Source organism: Microcebus murinus, chromosome 7 (assembly GCF_040939455.1).
Source record: "Microcebus murinus isolate Inina chromosome 7, M.murinus_Inina_mat1.0, whole genome shotgun sequence".
Classification (NCBI taxonomy): domain Eukaryota; kingdom Metazoa; phylum Chordata; class Mammalia; order Primates; family Cheirogaleidae; genus Microcebus; species Microcebus murinus.
The window spans coordinates 45227169-45252754 of record NC_134110.1 but is presented as its reverse complement, the minus strand read 5'-3'; the positions used below and the strand labels follow the sequence as shown (position 1 = coordinate 45252754).

Here is a 25586-nt window from a genome sequence, read left to right as displayed (position 1 = left end):
CCATATAGCTGTGTCCAGACCACCTTCCATATATATATTTGTATACAAAAGTATATGAATATATAAGAAAAACTTACTACAGGAGCATATAAAGGAAAGTACTCTCCTCTTTTGAACTAGTTTGAAGTATTCCTATTTTATATTCATATATGTTTGTATTATACCTATTAATGAACTCCATTATAGTGGTGAGGTCATTTGGTGACCATGGGGAGAAATGAAATGAGAGCTTAAGGCCATTCCTTGAGAATCTCTGGTATTTACAGTTTAAGAGGAAGGAGACAAGAAAGAAGAATGAGGAAAGGGAAGTTACCCACAAAAGAACTTCAATTTCTTGCCTACCAATTTTAGATGGTATCATTTTACTTTCCTCTATGAAAGATGAAGAAATTAACACCCCCACTTTCCAGCCTTTTTTATCCTCCTCCTCTCTCTATAGACCTTATGTTCTTTACAATAATACATACATTTTTTCTTCTTAAAATTTTCTTTTTCTTGCTTCTCTTTGACTGCCTACTCTAATATGTACTTACTCTACTTGCACAGCTATAATCCTGGTATTTCATTTAATCACATTTCTAGATTAGTTCTATGTTTTCTTGGATCTCATATCTTAAGAAGTTTGATGCCAGATCGATTTTTATTCCAAGTATTTTATTCTGTCTCTAAAATTTTTAGAATTTTCTGTTTTCCTTAATGTTCTGAAATTACATGAGACCATGGTCTGGGATGTGTTAGTATTAAAACTTCTGTCTTTTTTTGGCTCTGGGAAATATTCTCTTATTTCTTCTATAATATTTTTCCCTCCATTTTTTTCTTTTCTCTTTGAGATACTTGTTTTTAACTAATATTAAATGTTCTGTATTGATTTTTTACTTTAAATTTTATTTTTTTCTCTATAATATATGTCCTTTCTGCTCTATGTCTGGGGCATTTTCCTTACCTTTGCTTTTATCTTTTCTGTTAAAATTTTTAGTAGTCATATTTCAACATTTAATATTTTTTTCTTGTTCTAAATCTGTTTTTTCATAGCAGCCTGTTCTTTTATTAATAATGAGACTTGAGATGGTATCATATGGATATTAATTAGAATTTTCTTCAAATTTGTCTTACCTGTTTCTTGAATGATCTGACTTTCCTTAGCAACTGTTTTATTTGTTCCTCTGGTGTTTTTCTCTTATATGTACTTTTCCTCCATTGTCTGGTAGTTCTTGATTGTCTGCTCATAGCTAAGAAGTTAGAGCTGGGTTGCTGTAGGTAGTTGGCATGTATTTTCTCTCCATAGGTGTAATCCTGTTCCCCACCTGCTCTCACCTGTTTTAATGTTGGGGGAGGGGCGATCCAGGATAGAGCATGTTTGGCTGGCTTCACTTTAGGGCAAACTTTCAGGTATCAGCAGGCAGGGAGTTTTGGCCCTTAACCCAATATTAAATTAGGGGATCTTTATTCTCAGCCATCACCATTGACACTAGAAAAAGCACATGGGCTTCTGTGTCTTTAGAGAACAGTCTCTCTGTTTTTAACTTGGAGGTAAAAGCACGGGGGCGACACATTACCTTTTTGTAGGTTTGTTTCTGCTTCTTGCTGAGATGCTTGCTCTAGTTTATCCCTTTTTGAAATTCGTTGAACTCTTTGGTCCACCATTTTTCTCTTCTTCTTTTTCTTAAGCCTGTTATGAATTTAATCTCCTTATATACTTCAACATCGTGATTTCAATTTGTTTGAACAAAGATCTTAGTGTGTATGTTTAATCCCCCATCTTGAACTAGAATGTTATTTGTCAAGGTCCAGGTCAAATATCACCTTTCTCTTAAACCTTTTATAAACACTGCAACTCAATGTTATGTTCCTTCTTTAAATACTCAAGGACTGAGGTATTACTTCTTTCATGAAACTTATTTTCTTTTACCTTTTCTGCCTCATTCTACATCAGTATATTTATCTCCTCTCACTCTCCTTACCTCCTTTCTCCTACTTTAAGTCATACCTCTACAGTAAATTATGAGCTTTGGTTATGGGTCTATAAACTATAGTAAACTCTATAGTACCTCACAATGAATTTACAAAGTAAATGCTCAATACATACTTTAGGACACTTCAAAACATAGGGAGACACCATTGCATTCTTAGTTGGGAGCAAAAGTTATGTTGCATATTTTCAGAATTTGTTTTGTGTTCAAACACATTTAACTAGAGAATAAAAGATCATTATATAGTGAAATTCAGAAGTTATAAAAACCTGGTTTTAGACACTCTGTTACTTGTTTTGTGACTTTGTTGCCTCTTCTTTTAAGATAGAGATAAAAATCCTAGTTCTACTTCAAAGTTGTGAAAATTTAATGAGGTGATATGTGAAAAATTACTTTGTAAGCTTGAAGACACTGAACAAAATAAGGCGGTGTCAGTGTTATTTTTTTTTAACCTAAGATATATGTTAGTGTAGTGTAATTTATCACAAACAGAACTTTTAAATTGCTTTGATATCCTTATGTTCAGGGTTCCATGTAAATGCAAATTATATATTTCCCCATTACATCTAGCTTGTAAAATGACTAAGTGTAATATTCATTAAGAAACCTTTGTGAGTCACTATTAGAGGATAGCTCTATAGAAGTTAAATTCATAATTCAGTTACTATGAAATTCAGAGAAAATATTTTACTATTTTCTTATTTGACTATTTTTATTAGATTTTTATTTTCATTTTAAAAGTACAGGAATAGGAAGGGTTTAAGGCACTGTTAGTATGTTATTCATCCTTAATATATAGAAATAATGTCTGAAACTGTAATGTCAATGTTTTAATCATGGTAATTATCAGTAAAACACTCAGTAATAAAATAATCAGATAATAGTTGAATTAATATAAAGTTAGGAAATTAATTTTATGTACAGATGTTATAAAGATTTTATTTATGCTGTGGTGACAGAGCTATGGGGATCTTGATTCTATAATAAATCCTCTAGCTTAGTAAATCCTCTAGCATTCTCTGAAACTGAAGTATTTTCATTTTTTCAGTTTTTGAAACTTTCTACGAGCTTTTTTTGGTTTATAGAGTGATAGAGTAGAAATCATAACTAATTTGGAGACAGTCTAGTTCTAACTCTCATTTTAAATGGCTGTGTTACCCTGGGGTCTGTAATGTAACTTATTGTGTGTTAGTTTCTTTGTCTTAAAAATAGGCACACTGGTTATTTTTTAGGCATAGTATATTGATTTTCACTTTGCAAAATAATTTTAGGTGTTACTTCATTTTGAGATAAGACCTATTCTATCTTTTCCAAGGAAATTTGTCAAGATTAAGAATATACTGTATGTAAGATAGTTTGAAAAGTATAAAGCCCTGCATATATTTCAAGTGTAATAATGATTCAGTGCTTACTCATAATGTCATAATCATGGCTAGAAAAGACCTTGAAGAGATTTTTGATTACTGTTTCATTTCATGGTTGTGCTTCAGTTAATCTTTCAAGTTCATAGAAAATTGGAACATTCAGTTCCTGCCTTCAAAAATTTACAACATTGTGGATTTCAGAACATGCAAGAGTTTACATTTAAATTTTATACAATTGGTAACTTCGTATTTCTGAATAATAGACCATCATTTATAAATACATAATTATGTTTATTTTATATAAGTAGTAGAATTGTTGACATGGTAACTGCAATATTCATTGTGACCTAGAGATTTTTAAAAATATAGTTTGAATCTATATGACTTTCAAATATTTTACTTTATTGCCTTTCCTAAATGTTTAATTCTTCAATTTTCTTTGTGTATTTTTTTTTTGTTTCTGCTTACATCACCATTCCCTATGGTAAATTCAAATATACTTTTAAATACTTTTAATAAATCTGTATGACATTATTTTCACAGAACTGGTTCATTACCTCGTTCATCTGAACAATTGCTGGGTCACAAAGAGGGTCCTCGGGATTCAATCACACTATTGGATGCTAAAGAATTGCTGAAACACTTTACTTCAGACGGGTTACCAGTAGGAGATCTTCAACCTTTACCGGTTCAAAAGGGGTAAGTTATAAATTTATAATTTCCAATTTTAAAAAATAATTTTTTAAATAACATTACATCTCATTTCCTTAGTTAATTGATACCTGTGCTACCTAAGCAAAATTTGTAAGTCTGATCTCATTGTTTATCAATTGGCATTAATCATCACATTTTGTCTTAGCTAAATGTCCTACTGTGTTTACAGTATTAAATATGAGGGAAACAAGAATAATAAAAGCAATCTCAGCATATTCCCTATAGAAGACAGTAATTTCTAATTTATATACAAAGGACAGTACTTTTTAAGAAAAAAATTAGAATTTGACTTGCAAATATATTTTTTTAATTCTCTTTTCTGTGTTAACTCTCTGGGTTTGATGACACAACTTAGTGTGAACATTGTCAGTCATACCTAATAGTAGCAAAAAGCACAGCCTTTCATCTGAAGAGAATGAGAAAGTATAATAAAAATGCTCTTGAAACTATGACATTACCAAATAAGAATTCAGTGTCTACCTGAATAATTTACAACTAATTTGACTGCCAAGACAGTTTCCACTAAGATACAGTTAATAAATGCTGGATGTTGCTGAAGTTGGCAAAATTACAGGTAAAATTGTGACATCAAATACTTGTAAGGATTGAATAATTTGCTCATTACTCCCATTTCTTTTTGTTAATCCATTGTTTTGAGAACCTTCCAAATGACTTTAAAAATTGTAGATCACTTTGATCACTTTTACAAAACTTGATTTGAATTTTACTCTGATAAATACTATTTTTAAAGGTGAATTTTGGAAAGGATTTATTTGAAGGTAGTTATATCTCAAATATTGTCAAACCATTATTGCCTCTATGTGCATATTCACTAGAGAGATAGGGAACGACTTTGAACATTTGCAGATCTTCATAACTCTGGGTCTTAATGATTTAATGCTCTTAATGACATAGAAATTATATAATTTTGGAGTAATTTTATTTTCTCATAACTTTGAGAGATTAATAACCTTTTTGTGGAAATCCAGAAAGTGAAAAAGTATACACATTTTTATCTATTTAGTTACTGAATTACTGTTCTTTAAATCATTAAGCACAAACTGGCAGAGTCAGATGGGTTTGCCAAAACTGAATTATTTATTGTAGTCTTTTTGATTAGAATGTCTTTCTAGATGCAATGTACAGGAGATATGGTTAATTCTTTCTGTAGTTTACAGAAACTGTAAGTGATTTATTTAGGAAAGTTTGACATGATTCTTCAGTGTTAATAAAGAACTGTGTCATTATCAAGTATATCTTTTGTTAACATTAGAGTTGAGGGATGAGCTTTCATTGCAATGAATCAAGAACTTACATGCTCTTATTAAATGTCTACCTTTGCAAGGAGCTCTCCAAAATGCTGTATTAAATTAAACAAAGTGCAAACATGACTGCTATGTATATGCCAAAGAAATAATAAACATTGACAAAATGCAAATTTATTAAAATGTGTGAAATTAAACAAAAATAGGTAAAGTTGCTGAGAGGGATTGAAATGAGAAATGAGAAACAATATCAAAGAAAAGGTAAAGGAAAGAACTGAAATGCTAGATACAGAGTTTTATATTATAAAATTATTCATTTTAATAGTCATCAAAATACTGGGGTCATTGTAATTTATTAGTATTACTTTTCATGGAACACTTTAAATGGATGCAATTGAGTATAAAGTCTGCTTTTTAGGATTCATTAATTGTCATATATCTTAAATTTTAATGTAATAATTTCAAATGCTTGTCATAGTACCCTAGATAATTTTCAGTAGTGAAAGGGTAGTTTTCATTACCAATGCCATAGGGAAAAAAATGTGATAGCAAATTTATTCTTGATATTCTACTGTTTACTTGCCTTTCTACATACCATTTTCAGCTCTTCTGAAGTCAAGTCTCTGGTATTTCATTCTACCTATTAACTATGTAAAGACTACTTTTGCATAATTCTCCCATTCCTATCTAACAAGTTCTGAGCTTCAGGACCATGATCAGTTACATAGAACAGTGTTTTCCAACTCAGGCAGTGAAGGAAGGCACCAGTCCAGAATAACCCAGAGAGCTTAATCTAAGTGCAGTGATCTCCTTCTTCCCCAAATTTTGATATACCCTTGCAGGTCTGGGTGTGGAAGGTGTTGGTATGAATATTTTATGTAAACTCGACATAAGATTAGTTCTAATATACCTGCTGATTGAAAACCTACTTCAGAAAAAGAACTAAGTCAGCGATTAAGTCTGGATACCCTCTGATATTTAAAAAGTTGCTGACTCTTAAAGTAGATGTCATGATGACTACATTCTCAGGCAAGAAAGATCTGGATACCATAGTGTTATAGTAGGATGTAAATACTTTTCAAGTTTACTTTAATTATTCCATTGCAAAAAATTTAACCTAATGCATAAAACTTAGTTTACTTCACCAAGGGAAAAAAATCAGTTGTAAAGGAGAAGTCAGATTTGTTTCTTTAGACACATTCTTTAACTTTCTCTTTGTCACTAAATAAACCTTAAATACATACTATCAGATGCAGGATTTAAAAAAATAAAAAATAATAAAAATTAATAAATCCTTAAATACAAATGAAAAACTTTTTGTTTCAGGGAAAAGGCTTTTGTTCTGACACCAGAACTTAGTCCTCGGAAACTTCAGGTCTTACCTTTTGAGAAAGCCTCAGTATGTCATTATCATGGAATTGAGTAAGTTTTTATGTACACTGTACTCTTCTGCATGTTGTTGATGCAGCTTCTCTCATGTGTGTGTGTAAAGAGTGACTGTAATAAAATAATATAAATAGAGACAGAGCCAAAGAGTGTATGTCAAAAACTTTAAAATCAAAGCAGCACATACTCAAATAATTTGTTTTCTCTTAAAGAAAAAAGTTATTTGATGATTAATTAGGCTTTTGGCATTTAAATATCCTATTATTAACTACTAGATATTTTTATTTGTTTTTGCTTTTTTTTTTTTTTTTTTTGAGACATGGTCTCACTCTATTGCCTGAGCTAGAGTATAGTGTCATCATGATAGCTCACCTCAAACTCATGGACTCAAGCGATCCTCCTGCCTCAGTCTCTAGAGTAGCTGAAACTTCAGGCATGTGCCACCATGCCTAACTAATTTTTAAAAAATTTTTTTTAGAGATGAAGTCTCATTTTGTTGCTCAGACTGGTCTCACACTCCTGGACTCAAGCCATCTTCCTGTCTTAGCCTCCCAAAGTGCTAGGATTATAGGTGTAAGCCACCATGCCCAGCCCAGCTACTAGATATTTTAATCAACATTAAATTTTGGTCCCTATGTTATAAAATGTGTATTTACTCTGTGGGTCATATTAATGTTTCCTGGTCACTAATTATACTGTAATTGCTCAGAAACTATTAGATAGGACCCAGCAATTCCAACACTAGGTATTTTCCTAAGAAAATGAAAGCATATCTCCATAAAAAGACTTGTACAAAATATACATAGTAGTTTTCTTTATAATAGCCCCACACTGGAAAGAGCCTAGGAGTATATCAATAGAATAGATAAATAAACTGGTATATCTATACAAGCAGTACTACTCAATAATAACAAAAACCAAAATATTGATAGTTACAACAATGTTAAATGTCTATAGCAAAAAACAGTTGAAATAAGAGTTTGAGGACTTTGAAATGAACAATAGGAAGTATAATATCCAATAATGAATCATTTCTGAAAGAAGTCCTGTATGAAATGCTAATTTGAGAATTTGAATCTAAATGGTTAAGGGAAGAATTTTAAATTGTTTTGTGAACAACACCAACACAGAGGTGTTGAACTGAGTTTTGAACTCAGAGATAATTACTGAATCATAAAAAAGATAATACCACTTGTTCCAGCCTTTTTAACCTTTTATTTATTTATTTTCCTTTTTTTTTTTTTTTTTGGAGACAGAGTCTTACTCTGCCACTGAAGTGCAGTGGTATGATCATAGTCCACTGTAACTTTGAACTCCTGAGCTCAGGTGATCCTCCCACCTCAGCTTTCCCTGTAGGTAGGACTAAGGCATGTACCACCATGGCTGGCTAATATTTTTTTTTGTAGAGATGAGGTCTTGCTATGGTGCCCTGTCTAGTCTCAAACTCCTGGCCTCAAACAATCCTCCTGCCTTGGCCTCCTAAAGCACTGGGCCAGCTTTTGTTTATGATATTTGACAAAAGGACTTCATGTTGGAGAGGATTATTATTCTCTCTTTAATACAAAAAGGCTAGAGATATTTGCCTAATAGCCTTGAATTAACTAAACCTTTTATATAAACTTTATGTTTACCTATATACGCTTTTATTCATTGATTACAAAATTTTACTTTTCATTTGTACTAAGTTTACTAAATTTAAGTGAGAGTATCTTTGTTCTATATAAAAATGTGATTAAAAGGATATATTTTTGTTTCCCCCTTTTGATTTTATTAAAGAACCAGAAATTAAACATTACAGAAAAATTTATAATGAAAACCAACAACTCCTTTCCTTATCACTATCTACCTCCAGTCCCACTTTTCAGAAACAACTATTTGTTTGGTTTTCTTCTCCCTGGTGGTTATCTCTCTTTTTCAAAAGGACATCCTTCTGTCAACATTTAGTAACATCTCCGCATAAAATATTGACTCTTTACTATGAAAAATGATTTTGTTCCCCTTCTTGTCAGTTCGAGTTCTCTGCTATTTACTTTCATGTTTTAAAAAAATATATTTAAATTTCTCTTCTTATCTCCCCATTTTGTTTGATAAGAATTTTAAGGCCTCCTAATATATTAAAGGGATCTAATTAACATTTTAGGTAGGTATTTTGCATATAACTTGAGTCTGAAAGTTGAAACTAATAAACAGTGTTTACATTATTATGATGAAAAATGGTATTCACTGCTGAGAAAATGTACTAGTATTAACATTTTCTTTGCTATATGGCCAAAATACCCCAGGACATACGTGTTTTTTACCTCTTTGGCCTTATAAACTCACTGAAGCACTGATTTGAATAAAATAAGCTACAGTAATTCCATTTTAACTACTGACTGAAGTATCTATAATATAATCATATTTTAGATTATTTTTCCCAAAATGGCTCAATATAGTTTTGTTTATTCTGAGTCTTACATATCCCTATTCTTTTTTTCTGTTGTTTTTAGTTTACTATGGAAAAATTTTAATGTTAACATGTAAATTTATAGAATTTGTAAAAGATATGTTCTTCATGATCAGTTATCAAAATACTAAATTAAGACCTATTTGAGCACTGTTTTGTGATAGGCCTAAATCTATACAGAGCCTTATTAATTTATACACAGACAATATTATAAGATTCTGATTAATTCTAAAGGAGTAATTCTCTTCTCCTCTAGTACCTACCTGTTCCCCTAGACAAATAAACAAATCTAGCTGTGACTCCAGTTTTCTTTACTGTAAATTTATGCTCATGAAACTAAGGACATTGAGACCAGGCTAACAAAGTTGTAGGAGGTGAGCAGCTTTATTCTAGAAACATGTTTTTTCAAGAATATTTGGTTGTATAGTATGAAGGCCAATCTGTGTTCAACCTAGATTATGGAGTAGAAGCAAAATTCAAATGACATTTTAAAGTAAATACGAAACTGCAAATAAAGCTCTCTCTTTCTATGTTGCCATGGGCCTTTAGGACCCCAACTCTCTTCTTCTACTCTGACATAAAGGAATGTTTAGAAAAAATATGTTAATTGTTCAGGTGCAAATCAACATTTCCTAAGGTAGAATTAAATACAGCCACTGTTGGCTTGTTTGTTTCTTTATTTTTTCTTTTATCTATCCTGGAGTGTAAGATGCCCTTGATTATAAAATGTACTGTTTTATTAAACAACAAATTAAATTATGCTGTCATACTGTGACAATCATTTGGTCACACCATCTTCTTGTTGCTTTGAAGTTTCTTTCATCTATTCCAAAATATTTGGCAGTTTTTCCTGCCTTCATTGGCATTGCTTGGTGTGTGATGGGCAGTATCTTGTCTATTTCTTATTCACAAAACAAAAATAGCTTCATCGTCTTACAGGTATTTTTCTTTTTTAGGACCCAAAAAGCATTTGGTTATTGTTTTGTAATAAAATATGGAATCGCAGTCATTCATCCAACAATAAATATTTACTTCACTAATATCAAATATATATGCTGCTACTCTGTTTCTTTTCATTTCTAATTTACAAAGTAAATTTTTGTTTCAATGGCAAATCATAATTTCCACTAGAGTCTAACCATTTTAAAGACATTTTAAATGGTAATTAAAGTCAACATGTACAATGTACATAATTTAGTTGAAATTATGACATTATGAACAGCTGCAATCAAGGGATATTAAAACTCAAAGAAAAAATCTGCATCTTAGAAACAAAATCATAGAGTAGAAAAAATTACTCTTCTTAGAATCAAAATATCCATGTTTTCTCTCAGAAACTTTCTGTATACTGGCTAATCAGGCATTACATAGCCTCTTGCCTAGACACTTTCTTAAAATTCCTAGTTCTTAATTTTACTCTAGATTCTATCACTTCCGCTAGGTAGAAATAGGACTCATCAATAATCCTTAGGGTTGCTGCTGATTTTTAATGAAATATGTTTTGTTAAACAACAGACTAGAGAAAGAATATTATACAGGATACTAGAAAGCTAAGTTCTGCTCCCTCTTCTGTCACCAAGTGACATTCTGACCTAGGAGCTCAGTTTTCTCACCTGTTAAATGTAATACTAGATTAGCTAAGAGATTTTTTTTCAGTTCTAAAGTGTATTTAGAAAAACCTAGGCAGGTTTTTTTCTTTTAAATTACATATATTTAAGGTATATGGCATAATGTTTTGAGATAATATATACATAGTGAAATGATTACTGTGGTCAAGCAAATCAGTATATCCATCATCTCACAAAGTTACTTACCTCTTTTTGTGTGTGTGTTATAAGAGCACTTAAGTCCACTCTCTTAGCAAATTTCCAGTATACAATGCAATATTATTAACTATAGTCCTAATACAATATATTAGATCTCTAGATTTATTCATCCTGCATAACTCTGTACCCTTTAACCTACATCTTTTCTTGTCCCCCACCCTCCATAACCACCATTCTACTCTGTTTTTGTGTATTTGACCTATTTTTTAAAGAATCACCTAAGCAGATTTTTAAAAACGTCAATGACTTGGTCTCACCCCAGACCAATCAAATCAGGAACTCTGGGCATGTAGTATGTCTTAAAAGATCTTCAGATGATTCTAATGTCCAGCTATGTGTTGAACAATGAGTAAGATGATCCTTACACTTTACATGAGAGAGAGTATGCTAAAATGTTAAAGTTAGGTTCTAAAGTCACCAACCTGGGTTGAAATTCTGGCTGTGCTACATATTATCAGCATACTATAAGATTTTCTGTGCTAGGAAATAAATCTAATGATGATGATGGTGATGATGATGATGGTATACATTTATTGACTGCTTTGCTTGCATGTTTCAGGCACTGATTCTTAGTGTATATTTATTCAAGTAATTCTCATAATATCTTTTTCAGATGAGTACTTTAAATCTCATTTTGCAGATGAGGCAACAGAATTATAGACAAATTTAAGTAATGTGGCCAAGTTCACACAGCTAGTAAGTAAAGGAGCTCACATTTAAATCCCTGGCATCTGGCTCCATAGTCTGCACTCTTAAAAATCAAATGTGTAAGTGTCACAAGGGGAAGATAAACTTCTTAAAAACCTCCATCAGACAATCAGATGTTTAGGAAATGAATGATACACTGTTTGAGAGTTGACCTAACGACTTGTGGATCGAAAAATCTGATTTTAGGGAACATCTTAGAATTTGACAGATAGAAAGGGCAAATAACAGAGAAAGGTTTTAATTTTTACAGTCCTGCCATCACATATGTAAAACTATTTGTATTTTCTTGATACAGTTGTAGAAAGGGAAGAAAGTGAAGAGCTTTCGAAGGTCACACAGCTTGTAGGTGATCTTCCTGATATACTTGTTTGTTGTGCTTACCAATCTGGAATTTCTTTGAGGCCAAAAGCATTCACTGAACTAACATTTCATTGATTTCTTGGATCAGATTTAGCTAGAAACCAGATGCACAGACAGCTGAAGTGTTTGAAGGAAAATCTGTCAATCAGTTAATAAGGTGGGAAGTGAGTTTCAAAGAAAAAATTCGAAATGTTCTAAGCTGTTTGGTGAGCCAGTGTAGAATACCTTTATAGCCTTTTAATCTTTGTGTTGAGAATAAACTTGCCCTTTCTAACAGAAGTCAGCATTTTATGTTGTTATATATCAGCCATGCTGAGAAAGCAGAGGTTGGTAGAGTTTTAAAAAGTATTAAAACAGCAACTGTATTATTTTGAAAATAAGCCAAAGGATTAACTTAATCTGTTGCCCAGAACCACAGTCAAAGAGAAATCAGATTGTACTTCACATTTTTTAATCTTTTGCCATGTCATATAGCAAACTGGAAAAAAAAAAAAAAAAAAAAAACTTGTGAGGGAAGTAGTCCATTTACTCAACCTTCCAACAATTTGGAAATTAAGTAAGAACTTTTTAAGTAAATGTTTCACTGTCTTCTAATCAAGAGGGAAAAATCCTGTTTCTGTCATGGAGTTATTTATTTTAATGCTCTTCCTTATTTTAGATATTGCTTGGATGACCAAAAAGCTTTGGAAAGAGATGGAGGATTCTCTGAGCTTCAGTCTCGTCTTATTCGTTATGAAACTCAAACTACTTGCACCAGAGAAAGTTTTCCAGTACCTACTGTGTTGAGCCCTCTTCCATCTCCTGTAGTTTTGTCAGAGACTGGAAGTGTCCCTGATGGAGAATCTTTACAAAGTGAACTTCAAACTGAAGTATCCAGATTGAAACGGAGATCTAAAGATCTGAATTGCCTTTATCCCAAAAAAAGGTGATGTATTAAGTGCACATAAATAGTATCTTGACAGAAAATATTTCAGTCTCCAGAGGAATTTTTTTATTTCGTATTAGTCTTTTAGATTAATTCCTTTATACCAGGAAGTTTGTTTTTATTATGAACAGTAAATGATTCTGCTTATAAGTTATATTAATAAAAAGAAATGACTTGGTGGGAAAAAACCACACTGTTTCTTGCTTTATATGCTAATATGTAGTCCATTAGCACAGTGGATATATATTTTTTTTGGTTAGCTAAACAAAATGTTGAAATACTTGATTAGAAACTAGAAGCATATGTAATAAATACTAATTTCTGTTGAATTTATATATCTTTAGAATTTTTGTCAAAATTATAAAGTTTTTAAGCCAGGGAGCACTAGAGATCTCACCCCATAGATTAAGCAGCTAAGCTGCTCTGTTGAAGAGGGTGTTTGGGGGTGGGAGTTCTATTAGCTTTTCCTTACCTCTCTCCTCACTGTTTCCTGCCTGCATTGGCCCCTTAAGCAAGGGGTTCCATGATGCATCATTTTAATACCATTTATTACATAAAAAATATAGCTTGAAAGCTTATATAATAATATATTATATGAAACTTTGCTAGATATTTTTTGTTGGTTTTGGCTAGCTAAACAAATTGTCAAAATACTTGATTAGAAATTAGAAGCATATGTAACAAATACTAATTTCTATTGAATTTATATATCTTTAGAATTTTTGTCAAATTTAAGTTCTTTGCATCTAAAGAAAGCCTTAAATTTTTATTAAACCTTGCAGAAAGTATGAATATATGAAAGTAAAACTTTCAGATCTGTTTTTGAATAGTTAAAAATATTAGAATACTGTTTCCCCGATAGGGAAGAACTAGATTATTTTTATGAAGACTTCAGATATTCATAGTGGTTTATACCTGATAAAGCCAAAAGCAACATTAACATTTGGGATACTATATTTTGTATGGGGTATCTTATTTCTGACCTGTGACTAATAAAAAGATACATGTTCCTGAAAGGAAAGTACACTGTGGCCTTTGGCTTAGCAGAATTGAAAGCCATAAGACCCTATCTTATAAAAGGAAAAATTTGAGTCATAATGGAAGCAAATGTAAACATTTTAAAAAGATTGAATACCTCGTGAAGTTATATAAATAAAAAAAAATTTAAAGATTGAAACATGAGCCAGTTTTATTTGTATTTGTTTTAACACTGTTACTTATTTTGCAAGGCAGATAATAAGATGTAAGTTGTGGTTTCTTTGTTAAAATTATCTCAATATAAAAGTATAAATACTTAACAGATGAGTATTAAATCTATAAATAGCAGCACCTGGCATGCATAGCTGGTTATATGAGAAACTGTAAATTGGAGGGATGGGGGAAAGTATAGCAATGTAGCTTGTCGCTTTCCCTATTAGCTGAAATCCCCGTTTGTTTTTCATTACCTTCTATGTTTTAGTCATTGATTTGAAGAACTAAAGAGCAACTTTATAAGGCAATAATAGCAAGAGTTTGTTTTTCTTAAATTTATTCTTGGCTGGATATATTTGTTACATTTAAGACAAAAAATGGACTTTGTTGTTAATTCACTTATCTGTGTTCCTGATTTTTTCCTCTACTATAGACTTGTGAAATCTGAAAGTTCAGATTCTCTTCTATCTCAGACCAGCGACAACAGTAATCATCATCATCAAGTGGTGACGTCCAGAAAGCCACGGGCAGAGCGATTGTTATCAGTGACATGTCCATTAGTTTCACTTTCTAGCTGTGAAACTCCAAAAGTCACTGCTAAGGCCAGTTCAGGTCAAAAAAGTATGCATGAATCCAAAACATCAAGGCAAATTAAGGAATCAAGATCACAGAAACACACGCGGGTAAAGATTTCCTATTTTTCTTAGTTCTACATGAGAGAAATTTCTTTATTTGATTCCTTTAAAATGTATATCTAAAAATTTTATAAATGAGGTGATATTTAGTATTTGCTTTAAAATAATCCAGTGGAAAAAGGATGATAGGAAAGTGGATGGAGGTATAAATATACCAAAATTAGCCACAGATTGGTCATCTTTGAAGCTGATTGATAGATATATCAAGATAGGGATTTGTTATAAAATATTTTCTGTACTTTTCTATGCTTGAAATTTTCCATAATAAAAAATAAGTGCACATCTATATAAACCTGCTGTGTGTAACTTTTATTTACACTCATATGCCAATTCAGAAGTTATGATTTGAATTCCTTTCTTAAGATACTTTTCTCATTGCCTGCTAACATACTAATCCTATGGCAGTATGACCAAGTAAAAATGTTACAGATATCTTTTCTTCTCATTTTGTCTTAATGAGCTTATCTGTCTTTTAGTATAGCTAAATGATTATGTAATTTATAGGATTAAACCTCTAAAGCTGTTTGTACCTTTTTCAAGAAATATGTTATATTAGTCATATGTTATGTTCTATTAAAGATATTGAAAGAAGTAGTTGCTGAAACCCTGAAGAAACACAATATTACTGAGGATCATGAATGTTTCACTGCATGCAGCCAGCGTCTCTTTGAAATCTCTAAGTTCTACCTAAAGGTACAGTGTCTTCTCTACTAATGGCAAAATTTAGTTCATGTTCTAATGTTCCTATTTGACATTAAAAAAAAAAAAGTTTAAATGAGTATGTTTTATACTTAGAGCATGTAACTTGCTGCCCGGCTTTTTAAAATAATTGAGATAACAAAAATTGAAGCCAAAATACATTCTATTTTATTTATTTGCTTTTAGTCCTCATGTAGTTATTTGTAGGCTATAGCAGTGGTGTACTATGTATGGGCAAATTCCTTGTCTCTTGTTGATTAGGGAAGATGGAAATCTTTGAAATTCTTTCTCTTTCCCTAGCCCTGTGGTCTTAACAGTGTTCCTCATATATATAGAAAGCTACATTTTAACCAGTATCCTCAGTATTTCCCCTAACTAGTCTTTGACTTAAGTTGATAATAAACTTCAAAACATGTTTAATTAGTAACTTCTTATACAGGCAGCCCTCTATATCCATGGATTCCATATCTGTGGAGACAGACCTTTTTTATCTTGTCACAGTTCCCTAAACAATGCAGTGTTACAACTATTTACATAGCATTTACATTGTATTAGGTATTATAAGTAATAAGTTATTTAGCGTGTACAGGAAAATGTACTTAGGTTTTATGTAAATATTGTGCCACTTTATAATATATAAGGGACTTGAGCATCCATGGATTTTGGTATCTGTGTGGGGTCCTGGAACCAATCCCCACAGATACGGAGAGACGACTGTGTAGTGAAAAGGCTACTGGACTGAATATCAAAACACCCAGTTACTAATTTTGTATCTATTATCAGTTAGTTGTAAGACATTAGACAGGTCAGCCACTCCAGTGACAGTTTTCTAAAACATAGATGGTGTTACATTATCGCCATCCTTAAGAGTTTCTGACTTCAATCACAGTTATATGTGGGCTTCTGATTAAAATGACAGATTGACCACATGTGTTCAGTTCTATTCCTTTCTAAAATCTCTCAAGAAAGACAGTATTAATCTACAAAAAACAAGGCAAAAAGCAAGAAAAAACTGTAGAAGTGTTTTTAGTACATTGTTGAATAAGAAGAAGCTCTTGGAAGCATGGTGTAGTGCAGTAAAAGGAGTTGCAATCTAATTGCATGCCTAGTGAAATACCAGTAAGAATCATGTTAATTCAGCCGACATAATGTCTGATGTGCTTGCTCACGGTTTGAAGATACCAGGTGTCATGGAAAGCAGGGGAAATGTGCCAGGTAGAAAATAGGGAAATTACATAAAGATCTACAAAGTTAACTGGGGATCCTTCAACTTGCTGTGCATACCTTTCTCCCACAATGTTAACTATAAGGTCTGTTACACATAGTTTTTCCTTCTACCTCTGTGACAGTGCAGGAAATAGTCTCTAGAGAAGAAATTGGAGGCCACACTGAAAAAGCCAATTGGCCACCTTGTCACCCTGCCTTGAAAAGAAAACATTGACATGTTCTGCACAGACAGAGCTTCCAATAAGATTTTTAGTGTTTCACTTTTAAATATGACTGGATAGCCAGGGATTAGCAAACTGAAGAAAGCTTCTAAAAGAAGTGATGTCAAAACATAATAGAATAAAGGGAACTCTGAATGAAGAGGAAGTTAAAAAATACTTCATGAAAACTATAATTCTCTTAGAAGATAATTACACCTGTAAACTAGAACAAGATATTGTTTCCCTGTTAAAAATGCATAGAACATGAAAAGTTGATATTAATATGAACTCAATTCAATAGAAAATCTGAACAGTTGAGATGAAAAAATTTAACAGAAATTAGAGCAATGACAAAAACATTGAACACAGTATAAGAAAATTGGAGAATTATTCCAGAAGATCCAATACTCTAATAATAGGAGTTTCAAAACTAGAGAATAGAGGAAAGAAAATTGTCAAAAATGTAACAGAGTTTTCCAGAACTGGACACAGGCCTCCTGCTAAAAAGGGCACATAACTTATGTAGACCAATAAATGAAAATCCTACAACAAGCCATATGATTGTAGAATTTCATACCTCTTAGCATAGAGAGAACATTTTCTAAAAGCTTCCCAGGAGAGAATGTAGCTTACATATAAAGAATCAATAATCAGAATGGCATTGGACTTCTCCACAATAGCGTCTATATGCTAGAAGACAATAGAAAAGTGTCTTCAAATTCCAAGGGAAAGTGATTTACCTAGTATTCTATACCTGCTCTACAACTCAATCAGATATGAAGATTTAATGAAGATACATTTAAACATGGAAAATCTAAAAAAAGAATTTGTCTTACCCTTTTGAGAAATTTGCTAGAAGATGAAGTTCAGCAAAACAAGGGGACTGAATCAAGAAATAAAACAAAAACTAATCTAGAGTGGGGAAAACAAATCTTAACAGGACCAGGCCTAGGCAGCATTAGACCATTGGTGGAAGCTATGGGAGAAAAATCTCCAGGTTAAAAAAAATTCACTTTTAAAAAAAAAACCCAGAAACAAAAAACTGAACTGAGTTTATCCAGTATACTTCAGTGTTTGAAGAACTTTGCTGTACATTTAATCAATGTATTGCTAACATTTAGGCAGAGGAAAAAAATCAGAATTATATACATAGAAAACTAAGCAATTGAAAATATTTAACAACTAGTTTAATATAGGATAAATGTAATATTGGATGAAAAAGAAATTATAACCATGATACATTAATTAGCTCAAGATTAAACACTATTTACCTAGATAAAATAATGTAAACCAGACTATTTACTAATCAAAAATTGTGGTGCAACTTTTATTGAAAGGAAGAGAAGGGAGGTGGTGTGTATGAGAACTTAATCTATGACTGTTAATCACTGACATCTATAGTCACTGTCTAAATTTGTTAAATCACCAAATAACAATATAAACATATTGGTTAGAAGCATGAGGCTAAGGCAGGGGCATTGCTTGAGCCCAAGAATTTGAGGCTGCAGTGAACTATCATGGTGCTATTGCACTCCAATCTGGGTGACAGAGTGGCAAGACTGTCTTGCTGTCTCAAAAAAAAAAAAAAAAAACCAAAAAAAAAAAAAAAAGAAGAAGAAACATAAAGGTATAAACAAGAGAAACAGCTGAAAGAATTGAAAGTGGCTGCCTCTAAGGAGCATAACGTCGAAATACAACCCTCTGTAATCTAATTTGACATAATCATTACATTTTAAAAAGAGACATCAGTTTTGTTTCCTGTGTCATCCCTCTTTGTGATGGAGTCAAACACCAAAATGAAAAAAAACATATTTTATCTGATAAATAAATGCAAATTATATATTCATTTCCTAAATAATGAATCATTAGTGAATACTCATGGTAGAGAATGGGGCTTAGATTAGGTGAGCCATATTGGGAATATAAGATAAGAGCCAGATGGATTTATGTGTACATATATATATATATATACTCTAAGTATATATATATACTCTAAGTATTTTGATATTTCATAATAGAGCTAAATTACAGTCTATTACTTTGATTTTTTGTAATATTTCTTTAATCACATTGATAATTGTAGAATGATTTAGTATAATCTCAAGTTTATTTAATAACAATGAGTTCTCTGCAATTTAATGTGCAAATTGTAAAATGTTGTATTTTGTTATGTTTAGGATCTTAAAACTTCAAGGGGTCTATTAGAAGAAATGAAGAAAACAGCAAACAACAATGCTGTGCAAGTAAGTAAATTATTCCCAAGAAACTGCCCTTTATTAAATTGGTATTTTATTTAAGGGGAGCTGTGATACCATTATTTATACAGGAATAATTAGTGAATGATCTTTTCTATTCTGTCCCGGTGAAAACTCTCTTTGAGACACTTAATAGACTTATTTAGGCAGAGTATTCAACAGTACTTAGTAGGTTGCTCTGTCAACAAAAGAATTTCTAAAGTGATGTTAAAAAAGAAAAAAAAAATCATGCAAAGGGCTGGAACAACTAATCCATTTTGATTAGCTGTTTTCAAAATTTGGTTTAGTTTCTCTGAGTGACCATTTGAAACGTATTTTCAGATAAATGTGAGAAAATGGAGCAGAATCTTCATTTCGTCCAATGAGAACAATATCGTACTTAGCACTGAAAGTCCAGCAGTGTTCTTCCATTAGAAAATAAAATATGTTTTTAAGTATAAGATTTAGGTGTGTTCCTTTTTATTTAAAATTTTCTACCATATTTTAAAGTTTTTACAATATATTTTTCTATCACTCATGTTTTCAATAGGAATGTACCATAATCACATTGTTTTCTCCTCCTAGGTGATCGAATGGGTATTAGAAAAGACAAGTAAGAAATGATACAGAATCATTCTCCTTAGGACAATTATGAATTAGGTGGAGCTATTAATTTACTACTTCATTCCTTGGTTTGAAAATTAGAAACAAATTTCAAATTTTATTCAAAGAATAAATGTTATATTTTTAAAGAGTTTCATAAATATATATGCTATATGTATGTGGTTTTGGGAATACTCAGTGTATTTTAATTTTGTACAGTTTTATTACTTTTTAAAGTTATTTTATATGTTTTTAAATTTTTATTCTTGGTTATTTAATTATTATAATAAATAGAAATATTTCTTCTTGGATTATATGTCTTTATTATTAGGCATACTAATTTAGGCCTTAAATCTCTTACTCTTAAGTAAGACATTGCCAATGGCTTTTCCCATGTGTTCCTACAGCATAGCTTATTGGACTGCTCCAAATTTAGAGAGTATTGGCAAAAAAATTTCAAAAAACGCCGGCCCTGGAGCTACCATTGTTGGAGCTATTAATGTTTATTTGAGATCAGAAATGAAGAAAGGGAAGAAACTGTGAAAATAAGACATAATGAAAATGATACTGAGTACAGACTCCCATTAAAAAATTTCTTGTCCCATGGTAGAAAATCTGGAAAATACAGAAAATACAAAAAAGAGTAAAAAAAAAAAAATTAACCAACATTTCTGCACTATTTTTTATATATGTTCAAAATTTGGATCAAATAGTATGTGTGGGTTTCTGTGTGTTAATTTGTAACCTTTTTACTTAACTATATGTCATGAATTTTATATTATGTCATCATTTTAATAACTGCATAATACAAATGAACCACAATTTGTTTAATTCCCCATTGTTAGACATAAAGGTTCAGTTTTTCCCTATAATAAACAAACCTTTAATGAGTCTTCCTTGTATGTCACTGATTATTTTCCTAGTATAATTTTTCAGGAAGGGAATTTGTGGGTCTTAAACTTTTTGGTAAATATTTCCACATTGCCTTCCTGAAAGACCAATTTATACTGCTATCAACAGAGTTCTCATTTCCTTTTTTGATGACTAAAACTAGTCAGAGTGAATTTTTTTAATATGTTGCCAACTCTTTAATTGTTTATTATGAGCTTTGTGCATTTTTATTTTAAACACTCTTTTCCTTACTAGTTTGTAAGTGTTCATATAAGAACACTTTGTCATTTTGTTTGTGATGTTCTCAAATTTTTAATTTTTATACAGTCAAATCTACCATCTTTATAGTTTCTTCCAGTTAAAGAAATTTGCTTACTGATTATGCTTTGTTTTCTTATGTTGAATTTAAAGCTAATGCTTTCAAAAAGTTTCTAGGGGTTCCATGAAGCTGCTGATGCCAAATGCTTTTTTTTGGCTGAATTTTTCACTATCATAGGATATTGCAAGGAGTGAGCTAATACTTAAAGATTCCAGTAAGTCAGCAAAATTATCTTTTAAAATACTATACTAATAGGCCTTTTTAATATTAATTCATTTAATCAGACTAATAACATGAGAGGGACGAGTTTGGTTTAAAGTATAACAGATTAAATCAGACAATTTGAAAACACATGCCTGGAAACAAGATAATAGTCATAGGAAAGAAAAACTCTCATAGCCTTAGGTTGCTGTTATAAAATTGGGGGAAATAATACTGATTTCCCAGGGATCATGTAAAGATGGTAATCATGGCTAATGTTTATTGAGTGCTAACTATGTGCCAGGCATTATGCTAAGCATGTTACATTATTATCTCATAGCAGTCATATTAGGTAGCTATTTCCCATTTTATATTTAAGAAATTGAAGCATAGCAAGATTAAGTGTTATTTCCAGTGTCATCTAGCTCAGAAGTTACAGAGCCAGAATGAGAACTTAAATTTGTTGAACCCACTGCCTATGCAGTCATAGGATCTCTGCAAGTGTTGGTTTATCCATTTTTTGTTTTTCTTTCTTTCTTTCAAGGATCCTGTTTTGTTACTATACTTAATAATATTATATGTTAAAAGAAGTTTGAAGATAACCTGTAAGCCTGATACCATTTATAATACTTCTTTAAGTGAATATGTTCAGAATTTCAAAGTGCTAGGTAAACTTTTGTAATACTGTTTGAAATTTAACATATGTAAATTATGTCAGTCAACCTGCTCAAAAGCAAAAGCATAAACAAAGTAAATTGACTTAATCACTTATTAAAAGGACGTTAAATAGCCAAATAACATTGTAACAAAAGAACAAAATTGGAAGACTTATTATTTCATTTCAAAACTTACTATAAAGTTGCAGTAATCAAATCAATTTGGTAATGGAATTTGGAAAAGCACATAAAAAAATGGAACAGAATAAAACTTAGGGGTATTATACCCACACATCAAACTTCTCATTGAGGAAAGAAAAGTCTTTCAAAAAATGGAGCTTGAATAAATGGATATTCATTCATATAGAAAAATAAATTAACTTCAACCATGACCTCACATAATATGCAAATATTAACTTGATATGGATCATAGTCCTATATTTAAAATCCCAAACTATAAAACTTATAGAAGAAAACATAGAAAAATCTTCATTGCCCTTGTAATAAAACAAGGATTTCTTAGAAAGGACACAAAAAGCATAAATCTTAAAGAATTAAAATAAAATAACTTGTACTTCAAAATTGAAGAGCTGCTCTTGGAAAAACAGCATTAGGAAAATGAAAATTTAAGCCACTGGGAGAAACTATTTGCAATGTATTTCCAGATAACTAATGATGTTAAGCATGTTTTCATGTGCTTTTTGGCCACTTACATATCTTTTTTGAAGAAATGTCCACTGAAATCCTTTGACCATTTTTTAAATTGGGTTATTTATCTTTTATATGTATATACTGAGTTATAAGAGTTCTTTATGTATTCTGGATTCTAGTCCCAGATCAGATATATGATTTGCAAATATTTTCTCCCATTCTGTGGGTTCTCATTTTACTTTATAGTTTTAGCTCTTACATTTAGGTCTATGACCCATTTTGAGATAATTTTTGTATAGGGTGTGAAGGAGTCCAACTTCATTCTTTTGCATATAAAGATCCAGTTGTCGTTGTCGCAACATCATTTGTTGAAAAGAATATTCTTTCCCTGTTGAATTTTCTTGGAAGCAGAAAGCTCGTAAAATCTTAAGAAATTGTCTCAAAACGAAAAGAAGCCCCTGAACCCACCAAATTTCAGTGGGCAGGAAGCAGGATAAGAAAACCATTCAATTGCTATCATGGGCTGCGTAAGTCTTCAAGTCATGGATAGCTTGTTGGAAACTGTGACTTTAAGTGACTTTTGCATGTGAAAGGAATGAAAATAATTGTATCCAGAGGGCGGAATGTGATAGGTTAAATAAGGCCACAATGTTTTGAGCTGTTCCTGTCAAGAGATGGAGTCTATTTCCCTAGTCCTTGCTTCTGAGCTAGCAATGTGACTTAATGTTGACCAGTAGAATGTGACATGGTGTTAGCTGGAACCTAGGCCTTGAGGACCTTGGGGCTTTTCCTCTTGTAGAACCTTTCCCTGAACGTAAGGGAACTGGGCCAGCCTATTAAAAGATGAGTGACCACATGGAAGAGCTAAGTTGCCCTATGTGACAGCGGCACCAGCTGCCAGACATGTGAGCGAGGCATCTGGGACCTTCCAGCCAAGTGGAATGCTCTGGCCAAATACAGCCTCATGAATAAGACCAGGCAAAACCAGCAAGGAACTGCCCTGCCAGCCCACAGAATAATGAGAAATAATACGCTGCTGTGTTCTAAGCCACTCGCTTGTGAGGTGAGCTGCTGTGCATACACATTAGATTCCATTCACATCAAAAAAATAATTGAGAGGCCGAGTAAGAAAGCAAGTTGCAAAAATTTGATTTATTAAGGCTTTAGTTTGAAGGCCATAGTAAAAGGAAGAAGTAGCTTACATTTTGGACTAGATTTCCTTTTCATGTGAGACCCAGAAAACTTGTAAAGAAAGAAGTTTCTTCCCCTCTTGCGCAAGTGAGAATTAGGAAACAGAGAAGCTATAGTTAATTAATGAGGTATTACTGAAGGTCTTTCCTGGACATTGCCTTTGAGTTCTTGGGAGAAAATAGGCTTTATTCATCCAAAGAATTATAATGGAAAATTGCTGAAAATATCACTGGCTTTGTTTCTTGAGAAGAACAGAGTTTTCTTTCAACATTCCCAGGCCCTAGCCAAGGCAGAATCGCAGCCATCAGGCCAAGCGTGACCGCAGGAAGGTCCTCATCTCTCAGGCTGGAGTCAGGCATGCCTTTCCCTCACCTCACTGCCAAAGGGCCCTGGATGGTCTGATTGTGCATCAGGTCCCTCTCCTGCCTCTTGTCCCCCCAGGGCTTCCTTATTTTTCACCATCCCCAACCTCTGTCTGATTCTTCTTGCTGTGACACTCTCTGACTAATATTCCCTGTGTCGAGTCACACACGCTTCCAAGAAGAGGCCTTATTTATGTCCAAGAAAAAAATGAATACAGAATAACAGGCCAAAATAGAGGTTCCTGTAGCTTTTCTGTTATCATTCAAATGTGATTCCATACCCTCCTTGGACATGGTTTAGTCATTTTAATGAGGTATTAGACTTGCTTCCCCTAGTGAAATCAAATTTAGTATAATTTAGAGGACCATCAGTGACATGATAATTGATTTCTGGTCACATATTCAAATAGTTCTATTATTCAAGATTTTACAGACAGGTTAAAAAGATTATTCACCATATCAGAACATTACCCGTAAAAAAAGAATCTTTTTTAGAAAGAGAATTTTGAAATGCACATTTAAGAAGTTCATGTAATATAGAAGGGTATTAAGGTCATACCCATCATCCCTGGTCCCATTTCCCAGCAGTAACTGATACTAAGAGGCCTTTTAAAATTTGTTTAATGTATCCTTCCAGACATTTTTATACACATACAAGCATATTATATGTGTCCATTGTTTCTCAACTAATCAGACTGAAACGTCTCTTCTATATAAGAAGTATTTTTAATGTCTCCTTTGCTGTCATGAGGTAAAATTAATACTGGTCTTAATGCTATGTTCCCTAGAAAACAAAACCTGAGGCAAGAATTTGTGCTGATGCTTTATTATATTGGGGAGGGCCAATGTCAGGGCACTGAGAACAGGGAACAAAAGGGGTGGGGTAGGCAGGGAAGACAGGAGTACACGAGTGCTTCCAGAGGCCCAGAGAGACCCAGCCAGCCACTCAGCGGGTGCATTCCCAATCACACGGGACATCTGTCTCGATAGAGGGTGTATGGAGAAACCATGCCTCGGACAAGTATGTAAGAAGGAGCAGGAAGAGGATTATTTATCTTCTTGGTGCCTCCCTATTATAATATTAACTCCTGTTTGGCCCTACAAAGACTGAAGTCCCCTGCACTTCTGCATTGCTTGTGTTATCACCTTTAGCAGCTGCTCAGGAAGGCAGTTCCTGTGTCCTACAGTGTGGCTTTTTGTCCAAGTCTGGAATTGATGACAGAACCCAGACATTTAACTATGCATCTTCTTAGCCAGGCTGCCTGGCAGCCGCCTAGGGAAGCAGCATGGGAGGCTGCCTTTCTAGGCAAGCAGTTGGTTGGTTTTAAATGGCAGAAACACTTAGGTCAGGCGGAGCCAGCTGTGGTGGTGCGTATGGTTGAGTAAGCAGCCGTTAGTTCAGGAGATGAGATGAAGGCATTGAAGGAATCTGAGGAGAGGCATAGGAGATATCCAGTACAGTAACATAACTTGTATATACTCAGGACTTTTAATAATTGATA

General features: G+C 32.5%; 1 protein-coding gene across 1 annotated transcript in view; it reads left to right on the top strand.

Annotated features, from left to right (window-relative positions):
* MTBP (MDM2 binding protein) overlaps positions 1-20121 on the top strand; it is a 60500-nt gene extending 40379 nt beyond the window's left edge. Inside the window, exons 16-22 of the mRNA XM_012753813.3 lie at positions 3878-4033; positions 6640-6735; positions 12698-12964; positions 14589-14838; positions 15430-15543; positions 19154-19219; positions 19796-20121. Coding sequence (XP_012609267.3) covers positions 3878-4033; positions 6640-6735; positions 12698-12964; positions 14589-14838; positions 15430-15543; positions 19154-19219; positions 19796-19834 — 988 coding nt within the window. The 3' untranslated portion in view covers positions 19835-20121. The remainder of the gene's footprint in view (positions 1-3877; positions 4034-6639; positions 6736-12697; positions 12965-14588; positions 14839-15429; positions 15544-19153; positions 19220-19795) is intronic.
* The last annotated feature ends 5465 nt before the right edge of the window (positions 20122-25586 follow it).